This window comes from Echinops telfairi, unplaced genomic scaffold, assembly GCF_000313985.2.
Source record: "Echinops telfairi isolate 266 unplaced genomic scaffold, ASM31398v2 ScPeMD7_6;HRSCAF=24_0, whole genome shotgun sequence".
NCBI classification, from domain to species: domain Eukaryota; kingdom Metazoa; phylum Chordata; class Mammalia; order Afrosoricida; family Tenrecidae; genus Echinops; species Echinops telfairi.
The window spans coordinates 23,721,569-23,740,584 of record NW_022103902.1 but is presented as its reverse complement, the minus strand read 5'-3'; the positions used below and the strand labels follow the sequence as shown (position 1 = coordinate 23,740,584).

Below are 19,016 nucleotides of genomic sequence, written 5' to 3'. Positions count from 1 at the left end.
CTTGTGGTAAGCCATTTAATTCCTCCTAGAATACTGAGACTTATAAGTGATCATTTATTACAATAATAGCCTCTTACTGTAGAATTTCCCAGTCCTGATTAAAAATAAAATATTTTTAAATGCTTGACATACCTTCCATTGCTCATTAGTCCTCCATCTCCTCTTTGAAAAGTAACTGTAAAAAGGAAGAAGAAACACACACAAGTAGTCAATATTAATTACAATTAATAGCAACTGCATATTGGCCCTTAGTTTAGAGCTAAAGCCTCTGGGAATTTTAACAAAATATAATTAACATAAATGTACAAAGAGTAACAAGCAGTGCTTTGACCCATAGCAACACCATCATATACTCCTGTTTAAAAACAAAAACCAGAAATCCTCAAAATTCAAGTCAAATGCACAGTTAAGTTAAAGGGGTAATGTCAAAAAAAATCATTGAGATGGGTATATCAACGGTTTTGAAGATGGATATAATACTAATGTGCATTTACCAAATCATGATTTTTATTTGTAAAATAAGGTTGTTATTATCTAAATAACAGGGAGTGAAACAGGGTAATTCAGGCAACATCATCAGTTGGATTAAACAAGGGAAACAAATGTTGAATGACTAAATGTTTCTTATCAGCTATCTTTTCAGGAAAAATTATAAACTTTATGACTTATTTTGATTATGACATACATGAAAATAATAATAATAACAAAAAATAATGGGCTGAATACTTTGATTTACTCTCTAACCCGGGCATCCTCAAACTATGGCCCACGGACCACATGCGCTGGCCAAGGACATGTATCCGGCCCGCCAGGTGTTTTGGCCCCATTTTGTTTCTTTACTTCAAAATAAGATATGTGCAGTGTGCATAGGAATTTGGTCATAGTTTTTTAAAAAAATTATAGTCTGGCCCTCCAACGGGTCTGAGGGACAGTGAACTGACTCCCTGCTTAAAAAGTCTGAGGACCCCTGCTCTAACACCTCAGGGAAATTATATTTTCAAATAATGAATATTCTTAGTAGCATCAACAAGTACTCAGAAGGTGAGTCTGCTCCTTTTCAATTAATGCTTTGATTTTACAATGTAAATAAGAAAATTGGTTTTCAAGTATTGGCTTAAGTACATAAATATTAGTTGTTTCCTTATCCAAAACCCTCTATGTTTGGATTTCAAATCACTTCAAAATGTAATAAAGGAAATATGATGCAAACTACAATGAGATTCCAAAACAGAAAACTGAAATTTTTCAGTTATTTAACAGTTCTATAGTAAAATATAAACATTTACTATTAGTAGGGAAAATAAAGCTTACAAGTAACTTCACATTCATTTGGATCAATGCTCTTTACTAAATTACTAGAAAATTATGGGTGGAGATTGGTGTTTATGGATTGCAAATTTGTAAATAAAACATAGTAAATTTATATCTCTGAAAAAATTTCACATGGATCGACAAAACCAATCTTTGAAGATAAAGGAAAAATTACCATTTTATAAATTTGAACTCAACATAGCCTAGGCTTGGAATCAGTTGATTGTATTTACTATGATTATTTTCTCAGCAGGTAAAGCTAAACAGAAGTGTATAAGATTCCTCAAGTCATGTTGGAAATTACAGCATATACACAGTGAGTAATTTTAATTTGAATAATATCTCCTTAATTCATCTGTTCCATAACTTCAGGATCACCAGTATGATCATTATTTAAATTTCAAATTTCACTTCCCTCACCCCTTCCCTAAGGTCTTCTAATGACATTGTCACTCATGATATCATAATCAGGCACTATAATAATAATCCCAAAGATATATCCAGACTTTTAGGTAGAAAAACATATCAGGAGCATTTTGTTGATATCACAATTTCCTTATCAATTTATCAGGAAAGATCTCAGATACATTTTACAACTATTCGGATCCAACCTGTGCATCCGCACAGGACGGGCTACAGACAGTTCTTCAGAGAAGACAAACTAGGACTGAGGGCTGCTCTCCTTTTGGGCAGGCTGGCTAAAATCCTCGGTATCTTTGCATCCACACCACACTGTGTCACTTTAATAACTTCTTTTAGCAATAAGAGTTAATATGAAATAATTATTATGAAAATTGGGTGCTGGAGGAATTAAAGAAGAACTGATTAGGAAAACAAAGAGAAACACAACATGTGAAGACACCCCAGCTAGTTAGCTTTCCGTGTGATGTGACATCCAGTGTTGTGACTTTTCATAGGCCATCAAGTGATTGTTTTACTACAGTAAAAGAGTGTTAAGATAACACTGTGGATGTCGTTGTGAAAATGAACATGACCACAGCTTACAGCGCAAACTCTGTTGCTTAGGAGATATGTGAAGGGAAGGGAAATGTCAGTTCCTGATTGACTTGCATTTTCCCTTCACCTAAACTTTCTGATATTGCCAGACCCCCCCAAAAAGTTGGAAATACAAAAGCAGATTCATAAACATTGAGGTGCACTCACATAACATAATGAGAGACAAGAATGGACACTACATAATGAATAAAGAAATAATAGAACAAGAAGCATAACCAAAATAAGCATACATGAAAGATGTTTGGAATTTATTATTCAAGCCCTCATGGAGCCGAAGATAGAAATAACACCTTGGCAATAGTGGTAGATGACATCAATATACCACTCTTATGAAAAAATAGATAATCTTTAAAGGAATCTAATAAAGGCACAAAGTGCTAAGAAATACAATCAACTAGCTGGATCTCCTAGACATATACAGAGCATTCTACCCCCAAACAACACCGTATACTTTCTTCTCCAGTGCATAAAGTACATATTTTAGAATAGACATCATATTAAGACACAAAGCAAGCCTTAATAAATTAAAAAATCACTGAGACCCTACAATCCATTTTCTCTGATAAAAAGTATAAAACTAGAAATCAACAATAGAAAGAACAAGAACATAAAGCCAAACACATGGAGACTAAGCAACATACTACTTAAAAACAACTGGTGAGTAGATCAAATAAGGGATGGAATAAATGAATTCTTTATAAAATGATAATGATAACACAATGTCTCAAAATTTTTGGTGCACACCAAAAATTGTCATCAGAGGGCAATTGATAGCGATCAGTGCACACATGCAAAAAGAGAGTCCCTAATCAGCACCTTCACACAACACCTCAAACAATTGAAACAAGCACAACAACATAAGCCCTCCACCAACTGGAGAAAAGGAAGCATCGATCTTAAGAGCAGAAGCCAGTAAATTGGAAAACCTAACAGCAATGGGAAAATCAAGAAGACAAAAAGCTGAAAAATTTAATGAAATTAACAAACTACAGGCAAACAAAAAGGAAAAGAAATAAAAGGTATAAATATCTAGAATTAGAGAGGAAAAGGATGACATCACAACAGATCCAAAGGAAAAACAAAGAATAAAAACACTACTATGAAAGACTGCACCTGGACAAATTTGAAAACCTTAAAGAAATGGAAAGAGAGTTAGAAATACAGCAGCTACCCAAATTAACATTGACTACTGTAGCAAACCTCAATAGACCCATAACAAAAGAAGAAATGGAAAAGGTCATTAAGGAACTTCCAAACAAGATGGCTTCACAGGGGAATTCTACCAACCATTCAAGGAGTTGTCCCCAATTCTACACAGACTATTCCAGAACACGGAGAGGGACAGCAAATCCCAAAATGCATTTTATGAAATGAGCATATCTCTGATACCCAAATAAAGCAAGGACCACAGAAGGACAGGAAAAAATAATCTCCCAAACTGTAGACCAATATCTTTCATGAACATAAACACAAACAATCCTCAACAATATCCTGGCCCGAAGTATCCAACAGCAAATGAAAAATAATAATAATAATAATAATTTACCATAACCAAGTGGGATTCATACCAGTATGTAAGGATGGTTCAACATTGGAAAACAATCAAATGCAATCCACCACACAAACAAGATTAAAAGTAAGTCACATGATCGTATTAATAGGTGCAGAAAGCCTTTGGCCACACTTATTTCTGATAAAAAACATTCAATAAAGCAGGAACACCTTATAGATCATATACAAGCAAACAAAGGAACAAAAACCAGCTAACATAATATTTCCCTGGAGCATGGGAACCGTACAAGGAAACTCAGTACAGAGAGTTTGGTTTAGCTTGATTTAGCTCAAGCTTTTTCTAGGATCAAATCACAAAATTTCCCATCGATGGGGTGTGTAGTTTGAATTACAATCTTTTCAATTTGTAGCCCCACGCTTAATCACTGTTCCACTAAGGCTCCTTACATACAAAGGCAAACATACACAGTCTACTATATAATGCATTGACTGCCTTAAAATGGAACATAGACAGTCTTTGGTACACACAAATATGTAGTTTTTTTAAATGTTGCTTATAAGACAGGAAAAAAATGGAAGATTTATCAGAGTTGCTTGTGCTTTACAAATAAAGAAAACAATTATATTTTTAATTAGCCTTTTAATCCATGCTCAAAATTATGTGTTTTTCTAATTGCTAACCGTTAAAAAAAAATTAAAGCTAGACTACAATGTACCTGAGTTCTTTAAATCATGAGATTAAACCAGACTAGAAATAAGAATCAATTAGAACTCTTCAAGAAGAAAAACAATATATTTGGTGTTTTGCTATTTATTTTCACTCAGCATTTCTTTGTGTAGATAAAGGAACATAAAAATAAATGCCCAGCAAATTCTCTTCTTTTGAAGTACTTAATTCTCATATCAGAGAAGCATTTCACTGCTGAGCCTGAAATAAAAAGAGAGGGAGCACTTGGGCATTCTTGTGCTTTTCACCATCTTTATAATAACAGTGTAGAAACTGCTCATCGGAGAAACAAATTGGAATAATTGAATTTTTACTAGGCATCTCTAAAAACATCTCAAACTTAGACACTTTCATATTTCTATATGAAAGCATCCCGTAATTTTTAGTAGAAACTAACTGGATAGTGCTAAAGCTTCTAAGTTCCACCAACACTTGAATCTAAAATATTTTAGAATTGTATTAAATATGTTTAATTCATTGCAATTTATATAAAGGATATAAGCTAAAAAATTTTGTAAGTTTATTTCTTACTCAAAGTACCTCTACTATAATCTGAAAGGATTAATCCAAATCTCATACCTCCTGGAACTGGTGGCAGGGGCACATATCTACGTGGTAAATTGACAGTTTAAGGGAAGAAAGCTTTCAGAGTGCCTATCTCTAGTAGGCCACATTTTCCCTCTCCAAATGGAAACTTTAATGTTTGCCAGCCAAGCCTCATTCCCTCTCCTGATAAGCCATTTCTAAAATATGAATGTAGATTAATCCTCTTTTAATAAGCATTAACTCAGCCCAGATAATCAGACTATAAAAATTCCATCAAATCTTTTAGCTGCCTTTAGATTGTTTTGTCAAATAATTCATATTTCACCAACAGTTTTAAAACCTATGTGGAAAGGTTTAGCATTTGGTGATGTTCCCCCTAATACTACATTTTTTATATTTACTGAGTTTCATAATATCTTTCATCCTCAAAGGTAATATTTACAGAGCATAATTCTCTCCCTGACGAGTGAGAATATATTTTTGTTCATTAAAAAAGTTGATGACTGTTAAAATTGGATGTAATGCTAATCTAATTCTAATGAAGCTACATGACTTGGTTCAAGTGTATATTGTTGAATTTTTTATTCACAGAGTCATATATATACAGATGTCTCCATATAATCAAACCTTTATTCAAAAGCTAAAATCATCTAATATCTTCTATGTTCTCCCCTCAGATTGGTTTACCATTCTATTTCACCCTATAAAAACTTAGAAAGCAAATGCTTCTAAAAGTCAGAATCCCCACACACGAAGCAACAAGTAGATTACCAGCACTCAGTGGAGACTATGATGTAGAGCATCCCACGTGCCTCTAAAAAAGCACAAAATCATTGTAGGCAGCACAGGGCATACGAAGATCCCTTTTTTGTCTTGGCTGTCCTTCTCTGTGCCGTGTGCAAACCTGTGGTGCGTGTTTGACTCTAAGGAATGTAAAGGATAAATATGAACACAAAACATCGCATTAGTGTGTGACGCTGCCTGGAGAAAATGGGGTGGTATGCAAAGGAGCAAAGCACGGCCAGGCCAAATGCTCCTGGTTTGTATTTGATCTTTGATGGCGGCTTTATGCAATCTACCAGCACTTTCTGATTATAGCCAAATGTCTTCAGAATTAAAGAACATATCTACACTGAAAAGCAGGTTTTTTTAATCCGTCCTCTGAAAAAAAGAAATCCCACTGCCATCCAGTTGATTATGACGCCTAGCGACCCCATACGCACTTCACTTGAAGCACTCAAATATAACTCCATAATCAGAGACAAAGCTCATCCTCCTTAAAGGTTTTCTCTCTAAAGGTTGAGTCAGCGCCATCCTGCATGAAGTTATTTCCCTTGCCATGTTTCTCCTTCTCCCCACTGGAGAGCCTCGTTGTTCTTGGTCTACCTACCCATCTTAGAAGAGAATTGGAATGAATATTTAGGGGAAGGAAATGAGAGCATTTGGAAGTGAAATGCTTCCAAAGGAAATGAAAAATCAAATTTTTCATAGTCTATAATTCTACTTAGGGTCAGATTAGCAGTGTTAAAAATAATACTTAACATATGCTAATTATATCAAATATCTACATATAGATTCAAGCAGTGCCATATTACAATTGAGGCTTAAATTAAATCAAATGTTTTATAAACCATTTAAATACTGATACCAAAATATAGAAGAGCTTTAGTAGTGTAATGGTTATATGCTCAGATGTGCATGGAAGTTAGGAGTTCAAACCTATCAATGGTTTTGCCAATGAAAGGACCTTGTGCTCTGGTCCCTTGTGCTCTGGTTGCTTTGAGGGCAAGTTTGAGGCCAGGCTGGGCCAGGGGACTGGCCTGAGGGAGGTCCGTGAGAATCAGCTTTGTCTTGTGGGGTTAAAGGAGGGAGCTGGGGTGGCATAGGGAATAACCCTGTCTGATCTCCACACCCTACAATCAAGCAGACAGATGCATCCCAGGCTATCTGTATGACGACCGCTACGCCACCTGGAGGCTAGGACCTTACCCCAGCCCGGGCAAGATCAAGTATCCCACCTGTCTGCCCCCTCTGCCTAAGGAGGCCGGGACGGAGACGGTAGTTGCAGGGATGCCTCTGGAGTGTCTTCCTAAGCCTAAATCGGAGCGGCTCAGTGCCTACGAGCGCGAGGTCGTGGTGAACATGCTGAATTCGCTGTCCCGAAACCAGCCTCTGCAGCAGATCGCCCCCCGGTGCGGCTGCGTGGACCCGCTGCAGGGCCGCCTGCCCTTCCAGGGTTACGAAAGCATGTGCTCGGGCTGTCATTACTGTATGCGCGGGATGGACTACTACGCCACCGGGGCGCCATGCCTTCCACGCCGCCTGTTGCCTGAGTGCTGGGCGCAGGCCACTGGCTGCGTCTCCCTACCAACACCGCCCCGGGATGCAATGTGTTGTTACAACTCCCCAGCCGTCATACTACCCGTACCCCAACCTCAGATGGGACACAAGTCACTTTAAGAAAACTGGCGGTGCCTTGTGCTCTGGTCCCTATACCTTAAAAGGTATAGGGAGCAGTTTTACTCTATTGTATAGGGTCACTATTCAAATGCGTGATCATTGAGTCAATTCTTACTCATACCAACCCTTTGGGACAGAGCAGAGCTATCCCTCTGGGTTTCTGAGACTGTATGTCTGTACAAGAGTAGACAGGCTCATCTTTCTTTTGGAGCAGCCAGTGGGTCCGACTGCTGGCCTTGTGGTTAGCAACTCAGTTCGCAGCCCCAGATGTCAGTGGGCGTAAATGACACTAAGTCAATGGCACATGATACCAATGTTCAACTTAAATATACTTTTTCATTTATTGGCACAGATACTTATTTCTGCTATCATGAATTAACAACAAACAGAATTGTACTGAAAAGTGGACATTTTAAGATTTCATTGTGTGAGTGAAATTATGTTGTTTTAACTTTAGTAAGTTTATTTCTCACTCTCATAATGATACATAGATCTTATGGGATTTTTAAATAAAAATCAAGATATAAATCAGAGCAACAATAGAATATAGTATCTATTATATTTGGAAGGCCCTGCAGAGAAAAATAGCCCCTAATGAAATCACTTAAAATAGATGAGTTGCTTATTTACAAAATATGAGAAGTTGGAATGCGATAAATCCTTACTCCGCTACTCATACCTATCTTTAACATATTTTCTCTATATTGTATTAAAGACAATAATATGAAAATGCACAAGGTAGAGGATAATACTGATGTAAAAAATGAATAGCTAGCATCGCCATGTCCTATCTGTCTCGCTAGGTTCTTGTGCTTGTAGTTTTAGTTGCTGCTCATCCAGAAGAAAGTAGCAGTTCCTGGAGGCAAATTACTACCTAAGGTGGATCGATTCTGAAAGCCAACCATCTATCAATTAGGTATAGAGGTTTTGAAAGGCTTTGTTCTCTGGCTTGGCTTTATTCCAAAATATTTGAAGGGCATAGCATCTTTTGATTTAATATTACTTCTACAAGCAGATGAATGTCAATCATAATGATAAATGATAACAGGTCATATACTATGTTTGTCATGCTCAAAGACCAACAGAAATTTTCAAATTAAGTGCAAAAAGTAGAATTTAGCTGACGCTGATGTTGAAGAAGGAGGAGGAGAAAATGGGAAGATAGGGGAAGGAGAGGGAGAGAAGGAAATCTCTCTCTGACAGTTTTAACTAAAAGCACAAACCTAATTATCAAAGCTATGCTATTTATTAAAGCTGAGTGAATGAAGAAAGATGGAAATCAATAAATCATCACTTTAGATATGGATATATTAGAAATCATCCCCAAAGTCACTGTGGTTTTTGTGTGCTTCAGTGTTGAATCTGACTCACAGTCATTCTACAGGACAGTTTAGAACTGTTCCATAGGCTTTCCCGGGCCATATCTTTACAGAAGCAGACATCTCAAGTCTCATCTTTCTCCTACAGTGCTGGTGGTAGGTTTGAACTGCTGGCCTTCTGGTTAACTGGACAATGTTTTCTGAAGAGAAGAGCATGGTTAATGATTCACTATTATCTCTTAAAGATAAGCGAAGTAGAAAGCATGTGGAAGTTTTAAAATTAAATCAATTCTTCCTTCGCCTTTACGTGAGTTATGCAAAATGAAGTGTAACAAGCAATTGATTAGATAGATGTATTGATACACAATTCCTAAGAGGAAAAAAATAAAATACTTGACTACAACACAGAACGGAATATATTTAAAATTCAAGAAGCTAAAACAATGAAAGCCAAGTAGAATCCCTTTCCTGATAGTATCCCTCCTTGGCTTGGAGATGTGGCACATAGCTGACAAGATACAAGGAAGCAGGCAGCCCGGGGAAAGGAACGGTGCTAGAATGATGACAAGTCAGGAAGCATGAGTCCTCACGCTATCACACTTTCTTTAGTCCTGGAAATGTCTTTAAACTGTACATTTAATACAGGTTATATGTATTTAATATAGTTTAATAAATACAATTTAAATTATTTAAACTGTAACAGTAACTGATTAATTTTATATTCATAAGGTATAAACATGAGCAACAATGTCATGATCAAATCATCATGACAAACCAGGCAATCCAGTGGATGCTGTGCCTTGCATTTTGAGCTACTTAGATATTAGTGATAGAAGAGAAACCAACAAAGTACCACGATTTAGAAGACTAGTGGGCAATGAAGCCCACTTCAGAATCAATTATTCAAATACCTTATCTTTATAAAAATTAAAATTAGAAACAGAATATTGGATCAAGTTTCTCAAAAACTTCTAAAGTATCTGGGAGGACAATATTCCATTAAATTGTTCCCCTGTAAATTCTAGGTAAGTGTGTAATAGAATGAAGCCATTTTTTTATTGTTGCTATTGGGAAAAACACTAAATAAATATCAGTTACATTTGTGTTGAACACAGCTCCCATGCTGAGTGCATTCCTTCAGTCAATGAATTTTTACTCCTTTCTCTCTCGTTACAACTTTGCAATTGCTTCAATGACATATCTCCTGTAGTCTCAAAATTCAGCTTTGGATGATCAGGAAAACAGATTTCATGACTAGAAAGATCACTTAGAATCACCACCATCGGCAAATGTGGAGGGCAGTTTGGCTAGCTTTCCTTCTCCCTCTGAAACGATGATGGCCCATGCTGAAAGAAGGGCCCTGTTTAATAGGAATATGAGCTCTGGTGAGATTATTTTGCTTATCTGTACTTTGCACGAGGGACATTACTTATTTTAGTCTGTGAATTGAAAAGCTATATGTCAAACATTTTTTCCTTTGATCGTTATAGCAATACTTCTGTACAAATCGATTTCCCAATCAATGGTTTAAGAGCATGCAACGAATTGTTTTTGGGTGCACTGGAGTACATGAGCATGCATGTGTAAATGCATGTGTGCTTTTGTGTTCTGAAGAATTTGTTGATAAGTTTGATCGGATGTAAATTTTATCAAATGTTAAGATTCCCTGGTGATGTAACCCAAATACATGGCCTTACAGTCATAATGTGAATTAGACAGGAGCAATTCATGTGTCATTAGATAAAAGTGTGGCTTGGTTGGAAGTCGTCTCTTACCGGCATAATTACTGAGCCCCTTTCTTTTCTTTCTTCGCCAGTACAACCAGATGCTGAACCCCATCAGAATGACCCAGCAGGCACCACCAATACCAGCTATGAAGGCTGGTTGCTTCACAACATCAGTGATTTGTTCAGTTATGCTGTTATTGTTTTCAGTAATAACAACCTCATTACGCCCTCCTATGGGAAAAGTAAGAGTAGTGTTAGTGAATATTAAGATGAAAATAAACACAGAAACACAAATACTAAAAAAAATATTTGCCATTCAGATGACTTATCTTGAGCTTGTCTCGCTTCTTGGTTAGTGTGCTTGACCATTTCCCAAAGCAGCATCAAAGAATTGATTTAAAAATGTGATAACCTTGTCCTCTTATATTTTGGATTGCTATAGACACATTCAGACACATTTCTGTGTCTAAAATGAGCACTAAGAGTTACAATAACAGTAAGTTTTCTTCAACTAGCTAAAGTATTTTTAAAATAAAATTCTCAAAAATTCCAAGTAAAACAATGAGAATAGATTTACAAACTGTCTCTTATAATAAATGTTCATGATTCACAGTAACAAGTAACAATATTTCTTCTTGTTTGTTGTACCAAATCAACTTATTTTGCTCAGGTGTTGCTTAGTTTCCTGGGAAGTATAATACCGTGGCATTTATGTAAACACTTGCTCATACAGATCAGTATGTAAAATTTCATTTCATAAAAAGGTAAAGCTCAAATATTTTTAAAGGATTTGAAACTAACTTACAAAGTGAATTTAAAATGGAAAGCTAATTCTAAGTCCACCATAACTAAAACATTCATCTTTAAGCTAAGCAAGAGTTCCTGTTTTGACCATTTAGACTTCATTGACAAGAACTAAAATCTCACTTCAGGTTTTTACACACTTTTAGAAATACATATCACACAATTCATCATTAACTATATTAAGGAGATTTGTGCAATCCACACCACAATCAATTTCAGAACATTTTCTTCTCATATTCATTGTTGTTAATGCCCCAGTTTCCCCCATCTTCCCTGCCATGTCCCTGCCCAGTTACTGTCTCTGTACATATACTTATCCTGGATTTCATATACAGAAAATCATACAAAACAAACGCAACCATACAAAGTCATAAAAACTAAGCAAATGAATGAGGAAACCAACACAATGACCACAAAAACATAAGAAGACCTCAATTGATGGGAGAGCAGAAATTATTGAGAATGGAAATAACTTTAAAATGGGATAAAGGGGCGATCAAATGGGAGGGTATTACATTTTAACGCACCACTACCAGCCATCATCGGCTTCGCAATGCTCGCTGTATGATGACAAGGTTTGTCACATCCCTGAACTCCGCTCAGAGGGGATTCACCTGAGTTTACATAGGCTTGTAACTGATGGGACATACATCACTAGAGAGCTTTAGGTACGTATTTCTTTATTTTAAGGATAAAAACACACTTCATTGAGAATTTGCTATAGGACGGGAGTCAGCTGCCAGGCATGCCTTTCATTGTCAAAAATACAGAAGCAGAGACCATCAATGGCACAAGACGGAAGAACTGTTCCAAAGTTGATCGTGGGGATGACTGCACGACCCTCAGTATAAACGAATTATTGAATTGCATGATATGCTAATGGGAGCTCAATAAAACCATTAAAGAAACAAACCAAACCCCCTCAAAGGCAGATGTGGGAGGATACATACTTCATAGTAGAAAAAGAGAAGGCTTCCGGCCTCTCCAGAGTTGAGGCTTTTGGAGAAGCCGGAAGTAGGCGAACTGGAAGGGGAGCATCCTATATGAATAGTTAGAGGCGCCTCTTGCCTTTCTCTGGTTAGTCCTCATGTGAAAGTTGGGACAGCACTGAGGGAAACTGGCACGGAGTTGTTGATTATGTCCTGACCCTGTTGGACAGACTGCTACGGAGTCTGTGGTTTGGCTCGCTGGTGGCTGCTGCAGATTGTTGGGTAGAGTTCTATTTTTACACATAGTCTAGCTGTTGTCTGTTTGAATCTTCAGCTTCTCATTTTTTAAAACAGTTTTATTGGCATATAATTCACATCATACAATTTAATAATTCAATCACCTTAAGGGTTTTGTAATCTTCACCACAATCAATTTCAGAATATTTTCTTCTTTTGCCCATTGTTAGTGCCCATTTCCCCATCTTCCCCAGCCACGCCCCTAGACCAGCAGTTCTCAACCTGTGGGATGAGACCCTTTGGGGGCTGAATGACGCTTTCACAGGAGTAGCCTCAGACCATCAGAAAACACATAAATATTTCACTATATATAATTACATATTGTTTTGTGATTAATCACTATGCTTTAATTATGTTCAATTTGCAACAATGAAAATACATCCTGCATATCAGATATTTTCATTATGATTCATAACAGTAGCAAAATTACAGTTATGACGTAGCAACGAAAATAATTCTATGGTTGGGGGTCACCACAACATGAGGCACTGTATGAAAGGGGTGCAGCATCAGGAAGGTTGAGAGTCACTGCCCCAGACAATTATCAATATATCAATATACTTACTCTCCCTAGAGATCTATGTATCCTGGATTTTATATACACAAAAGCATACAAAACTCAACCAGGAAGCAAGCAAACAACCCCCCCACCAAAAACACCCCCAAAAACCCAAACTTAGACACTGATGATTAAGTGATTTTAATGTCTATATCATATCTAGTAAGTGACTAATCAAAGAATTTGCAATGTTAATTGTAAGCAAAATCATAGTGACAAATTTTAGGTTAGCATATCATGGAATGTATGGGATATACTTACTTTGGGTTTGTTTTTTTTTGGTTTTTTTTTAATACTTGCTTTGGTTATCATGACATTGTAATATATTAGAAAGACCATATTCTCTGAAAATTCAAGGCAAAGCCTCTCTCTGCTGCTTGCTAGCTAAGTGGATCTGTGTAAGGCATTAATCTTTTGATCCCATGTTTCTGCTAGTTGGTAGAATACTCTTTCTTCCAACGCAGACTATTAGACTGTATTTCCCCGTCTCATATTCCATAGAGTACACTGAAGTGTCTGTGAACTAGACAATCATATCTAGGTCAGAAATGATGACAGCACTTCTAAACCTAACCCAGATCGCTGCTCAGACAATACTCCACATTAACTTTCTTCACATGTTGAACAGAAACAAGAAATATGGAGGGAATTCAGAGATAGGAAAGGATAAGAAAGCCATTGGTTGGATAGATCCAGCAGCCCAGAAAGACTGCATGCAGCAGGTCACAAACACAGCCTCCATTCTGCTGACCTGTATTAGACTAAGACAGGCACGATAAAGAGGCTTGTCATTTAGTCAACTAAAATGCAGGCGCGTTAGTTACAGCTGCCAGTATTCCCTTGTACATGTGCAGGCTTGTTGGGTATAGTTGCCAGTGTTTCCTTGTACACACTTATAAATCATTTCTAAGAGAGGTTTCCTTTTAAAATGGAGATTTTAAAAACACCTCTACTTAGGTAGAACATCTGCTTTGATAACCCAATATGTCTTTTCTTAATTAGTATGTGGGTAGATTTAGCCATCGATGATTTAAAGAAAAAGCTGTTCTCTGATGGATTTAAAAGAAAATCTGTTCTCTGAAAGGTCAGTGTTTCACGAGAGAAAGAAGTGGCAGTCTGCTTCCATAGAGATTTACAGCCTTTGAAGACATGTGAGTCAGTTCTCTACTGTCTGCTAGAGTGTCAGAGATCCTGCTGAATTAACTGAACAGCAATGGGATAATGCATTTGAAATGAGCTCCTATTTCCAATATGAAATATCCACATATCTGGTGATTTTCTTCACAAGTAGTTATTACAAAGAAAACAAATGTCTTATGGAACAAGGACAAACTAATAGATTTGTCCTTCATTTGTGTAAAAGTTCCAGAAAATTAGTATATTTAATTTGGGGCAATATGTATATCACCCTACATGTACTACTATTTCTTATACTACTTGCATTTTTGAAACAATGCTATCAGTTAGGCTAATTAGAGCATGAATAAGAGATGTGTGTGACCTGTGATGCTCCATTGTTCTTGCAGACAAAAATATAATGAAATATAATGTCTTCCTCCCATTGGAGAGTAATGAAGAACAAAACTAATTTGTTGGACTAAAAATTAATTAGACACATCAGATTCAATTGTACCTATTACTGTGAGTGTTTGCAGCGGTTCCACATATTATTACACCAACTATGTAATGGAAGTGTGCAAAGCCAAATGATTATAGAAACAATAGGTAGATTACTGAAAAATGTCAATCCATGTAAATTTGTTAGGTGACATACTCTTTGATGCTTAAGAATGTGAATGGAATTAGTTGCATTTATGTTGTCTGGATGTGAAAGAACAATACAGAATTATGAATATTTTGAGAAAACGTGGTGAGTGAAAATTGGAGACAAAGGAACAATCCTGTTTTTAAATCTATGTCAGGTTGTGTAGGGAGAAAGATAGGGCTTTCTACTCTCTTAAAGTTACAGTTTTGGAAACCACAGGGGCAGTTATGTCCTATAGGGTCATTATGAGTCAAAATTGATTTGACGGGAGTGAGATGGTTGTGTAATATTTTAAGTAAATCTCTTCTTACTAGATATTTCTGAAATAAAATCTCAACTGTGATAGAGTAGATAATACAACTCTGAGGAAGACAAATCTAAAACTATCAGCCATAAAATATATTGTGGCAATGTGTGATTTAATTAAAACAAAGGGGAAAGGAAGTACAGCTTGAGTTACTTCAAGGGCTGTTTTCCGTCCAGATCAAACAATAGGGAAAGCATAAATTAAAACAGAAAGATTAAGTATCACTAAATCACCGTTCAAATAAAGAATAGCAATTGTGTAGGTAAGGACATCAAGCAAGATGTGTAGGTAGATATGCAGGGATAATGAAAGAAACAATTAAATGCTTTCCTAAGTACAGCAGTAGATATAAAAAAGAAATAAATCATTTGGAATAAAAGACTTGTAGATAACACTTTGTTCATTTCTTTTCATGTGTGTTCATTTTTTGTATGCTACAATTCCACTTCTTCGATTACACCTTGAGTACAGCACATGCTAACTCCTTGAAAATGAGGTCGTACCATCACTTATTAAATTGATAAATGTAAAAATTGTCATTTAATATTAAGAAATGATATGTTGATTTATTAGATAACTTTGAAAAACAGGTGTATGATACCTACAACAAAAATTAAAATTTACTCATTGCACATTTTACAACCTTTAGTACTTAAAATATTAAAGAAGAGTGAAGCAAAACTTTGTATTTTATTCAAAATAATATAAATGAATGCTTTCAAATATTTTAGGTTTTACCTAAGTATTCATTCCTTAACTGTAATTGCCATGACATTGGCATGATTATGGGAATACTTAAATTTTTTCCCTTGCTTACAATTATAATAAGTGCCAAGTATAATAAGTGACTGATATGTTATGATCATTCTTAGACAAAACAAAAAACAAACTTCTTCGGCTTGAGAAATGTAATTTTTTGCTAAAAATTATAGTACAAGAAAAAAACTGAAACATGCATATTTCAGGATCTTACTTATCTTTTCATTATAATTATATTCATTTGCATGTATGTTAGAAATAGAGTAAGAACAAAACAAAAACAACAACATTTAAAAAAACATCCAAAAGTTTTGCTTACCTATCTGGGGGCTCTTCAGTGCCTAGCAAAACCTTCTTAGGAGAAGTATTTTAAAGAAAAACTTCAATGGTTGATGTTCTAAGTACTATTTTGCATATATAGGCATATATAAGTATATATAATTCTTTGGGGTATACTTGTATTTTTTTTCTTCCAATTTATTTTAGAAAAATCTCAGAAGGGGAATATTGTAGGTTTCCCTCAGGTTAAAAAACTAATTCAATCTGTGAATGACTAATTAAGAAAGGGAATGCAATTTTTCAAAAAGTTAAAAGTTTAACTTATTCTCTTCAATGATTTTCCAAATACATAAAAAAGAAAACTTGGATGTAAAAATGTACTTGACACAATGGATGGATAGATGAATTGTGATGAGTTGTATGAGCCTCCAATAAAATGATTTTAACAAAAAGAAAACTTGGAGAATCAAAAAAATCTATTTGAATATTATTTCTTTTCATAGATATATGTACTATGAAATAAGACAATTATTTTAAAATTGATTAAGCTCTGGAGATAATTTCTTTTTGTAAATTAAATTTATTGACAAGCAAATAAAATCAGAAAACACTGAAAGGGATTTGACTCTGGCAAAAAGGAAATTACCCTAGCGGAAATCTGGCCTAAAACATGCTCAGTTTATGCAGTGCTGGGCAGAGGAAACACTGACTGAAATGCCCAATCCTGCTCTGGTAGAAGCTGTCCAAGGCCTGAGGCTCTTTGAGCGACAGAACAGCGAGGAGCAAACTACACAGCAGAGGGAGCACCTTCAGGAAGACACCCCTATGTTTGCAAACAAACTCCCCTTAACTCCTAGCACGACTGTGCAGAGAAACGGAATTCCAGAGAACCTGGTAGGAAGCAAAAGACACATTTGGAAGTGTTTTCAGCAGAGATTTCAGCTGAAGTCCGTTATGAAGAAATCTGTATTTAAAGTTAACATCTCATCAAGTTACATGGGGCATATAAAAATATTAGGGCTTTCAATAATGCCCTAAGAAGGCAGAGCATTGACGTTTATATCAAGGTTCAACACCAAAGTCTGGGTCAAGGGAAAACATGAAACCGTCAATGCAATGCCAACCGTCAATGCAATGCCAAGCCACTGCAAGTCCAAATTTGTCAGCCAGCAATGTAATCACCTGCTAGCAGGAAACCCACTCTTCAGAAGAATCTCGATTTTTTTTCCAGCTTTTCTCCACTGAGTGTAATACTGGCTATTGGTTTTCATATATGGCCTTCACTGTATTGAGGATTTTCCTGTCTGATCTTATCTTCTTAAGAGTCTTTACTAGGAATGGGTGCTGGATATTGTCAAATGCTTTTTCTGCATCAATTGATATGATCCTATAGTCCTTATCATTGTTCTTGTTAATGTGGTGGATCATGTTCATTGCTTTTCAAATGTTGAACCCCCTGCATCTCTGGTATGAATCCCACTTGGTCATGATGTATTTATTTATTTTGATATGTTGTTGTACTGGCTAAGATTTTGTCAAGAATGTTTGCATCCATGTACATGAGAGTTATCAATCGGTAGTTCTCCATCCTTGTGGGGCCCTTGTCCAGTTCTGGTGTCAGGGATATGCTGGCTTCGTAGAATGAGTTTGGGAGTTGGCTGTCCTTTCTGTATTGTGGAAGAGTTTGTATAGGATTGGTGTCAGCTCTTCTCAGAATACTTGGTAAAATTCTCCTGTGAAGCCATATGGACCAGGTCTTTTTGTAGTTGGGAGTTTCTTGATGAGCTTATCTATTTCTTCTTTTGCTATGGGTCTGTTCAAGTTCTTAATGTCAAGGTCAAGTTTTAAACATCCATATGCATTAATTGGGGTGAGAGTGACTTTCAATGTATTTCTTCCATCATCCAGATCATTGCTTAAATCCAGGAATGGGTATTGAGGTCACACTAAATCCTAGTTCCAAGTTAAGAACAATTAGTTTTAACATCATGGCCCTGATTGATACGCACCCACAGGAAGGGAACACACAAGATATGGATACTACAGTAAAATATAGTGAAGAATTTAGATGGTGCCCAACCATCAGATAAAATAGCACCTGGGGCCTTATAGACTTGTCTCTAAGCAAGCAGCCATCTAAGTGCGATATCAACTAAGTCCACGTGGAAGAAGGACACCACCATCAATCACTGAAGGATTGTAATTCATGTAATCTAAAGTCAAAGGAGGGATCAATATCAGAGCCTAAATTGTGAGAATCTGGTTTTTGGAAGGCTATGGATGACAGTGTGGGCCCAAGACTCATTTATGGGAATGACAAAGGAATAAGGCTCTGGTGAACTCCCTCTCTCCACCACAAGAGAGGGATGGGAGGAAAGTGGGTACCAGACAGCGTGCATTGGAGAGATGAGTAGAGAAGGACAAAGATGACTATACAGCTGACTTGGTCAGTTAAAACCTCGTCTGTTGATTGATACCCCCTCTGACGCATGCTGAACCTGATCTGATTTTAAACATTTTCTGATTTGGGTTTTTTTTCCCCCTATCTTTTTGTTTGTTCATATTAATTAGGGTGTATCTCAGAGTTGATAAGTCATTGGCGATTGCCCTCATTAAGTTGTGTTCTATGTTCGCCTGTGTTTTGGTAGATGAAACCCAGGATTGATGAACCTGTGGCAACAGCAAGTAAAGCGAAAGT

At 36.4% G+C, this 19,016-nt stretch overlaps 2 protein-coding genes across 12 annotated transcripts in view; one reads left to right on the top strand and one right to left on the bottom strand.

Annotated features, from left to right (window-relative positions):
• ROBO2 (roundabout guidance receptor 2) overlaps window positions 1–19,016 on the bottom strand; it is a 1,556,064-nt gene that overhangs the window by 58,716 nt on the left and 1,478,332 nt on the right. For all 11 annotated transcript variants that reach the window (XM_045286134.1, XM_045286135.1, XM_045286138.1 and 8 more), the window contains 2 exons: window positions 10,668–10,850; window positions 133–175 (listed from right to left, as the gene is read on the bottom strand). In XM_045286134.1, coding sequence (XP_045142069.1) covers window positions 133–175; window positions 10,668–10,850 — 226 coding nt within the window. The remainder of the gene's footprint in view (window positions 1–132; window positions 176–10,667; window positions 10,851–19,016) is intronic.
• LOC105978941 (spermatid-specific manchette-related protein 1-like) lies at window positions 1,005–7,573 on the top strand. Its single transcript, XM_013005607.1, has 2 exons — window positions 1,005–1,041; window positions 7,041–7,573. Exons 1-2 carry the CDS (start codon window positions 1,005–1,007, stop codon window positions 7,571–7,573), a joined length of 570 nt encoding a protein of 189 aa, XP_012861061.1.

Bases quoted from the DNA above. Each gene is read 5' to 3' on its own strand.
- LOC105978941 (XM_013005607.1), top strand. From the start codon at position 1,005: ATGAATATTCTTAGTAGCATCAACAAGTACTCAGAAG. The intron at 1,042-7,040 runs GTGAGTCTGCTC...ACAATCAAGCAG, and splicing joins CATCAACAAGTACTCAGAAG to ACAGATGCATCCCAGGCTAT.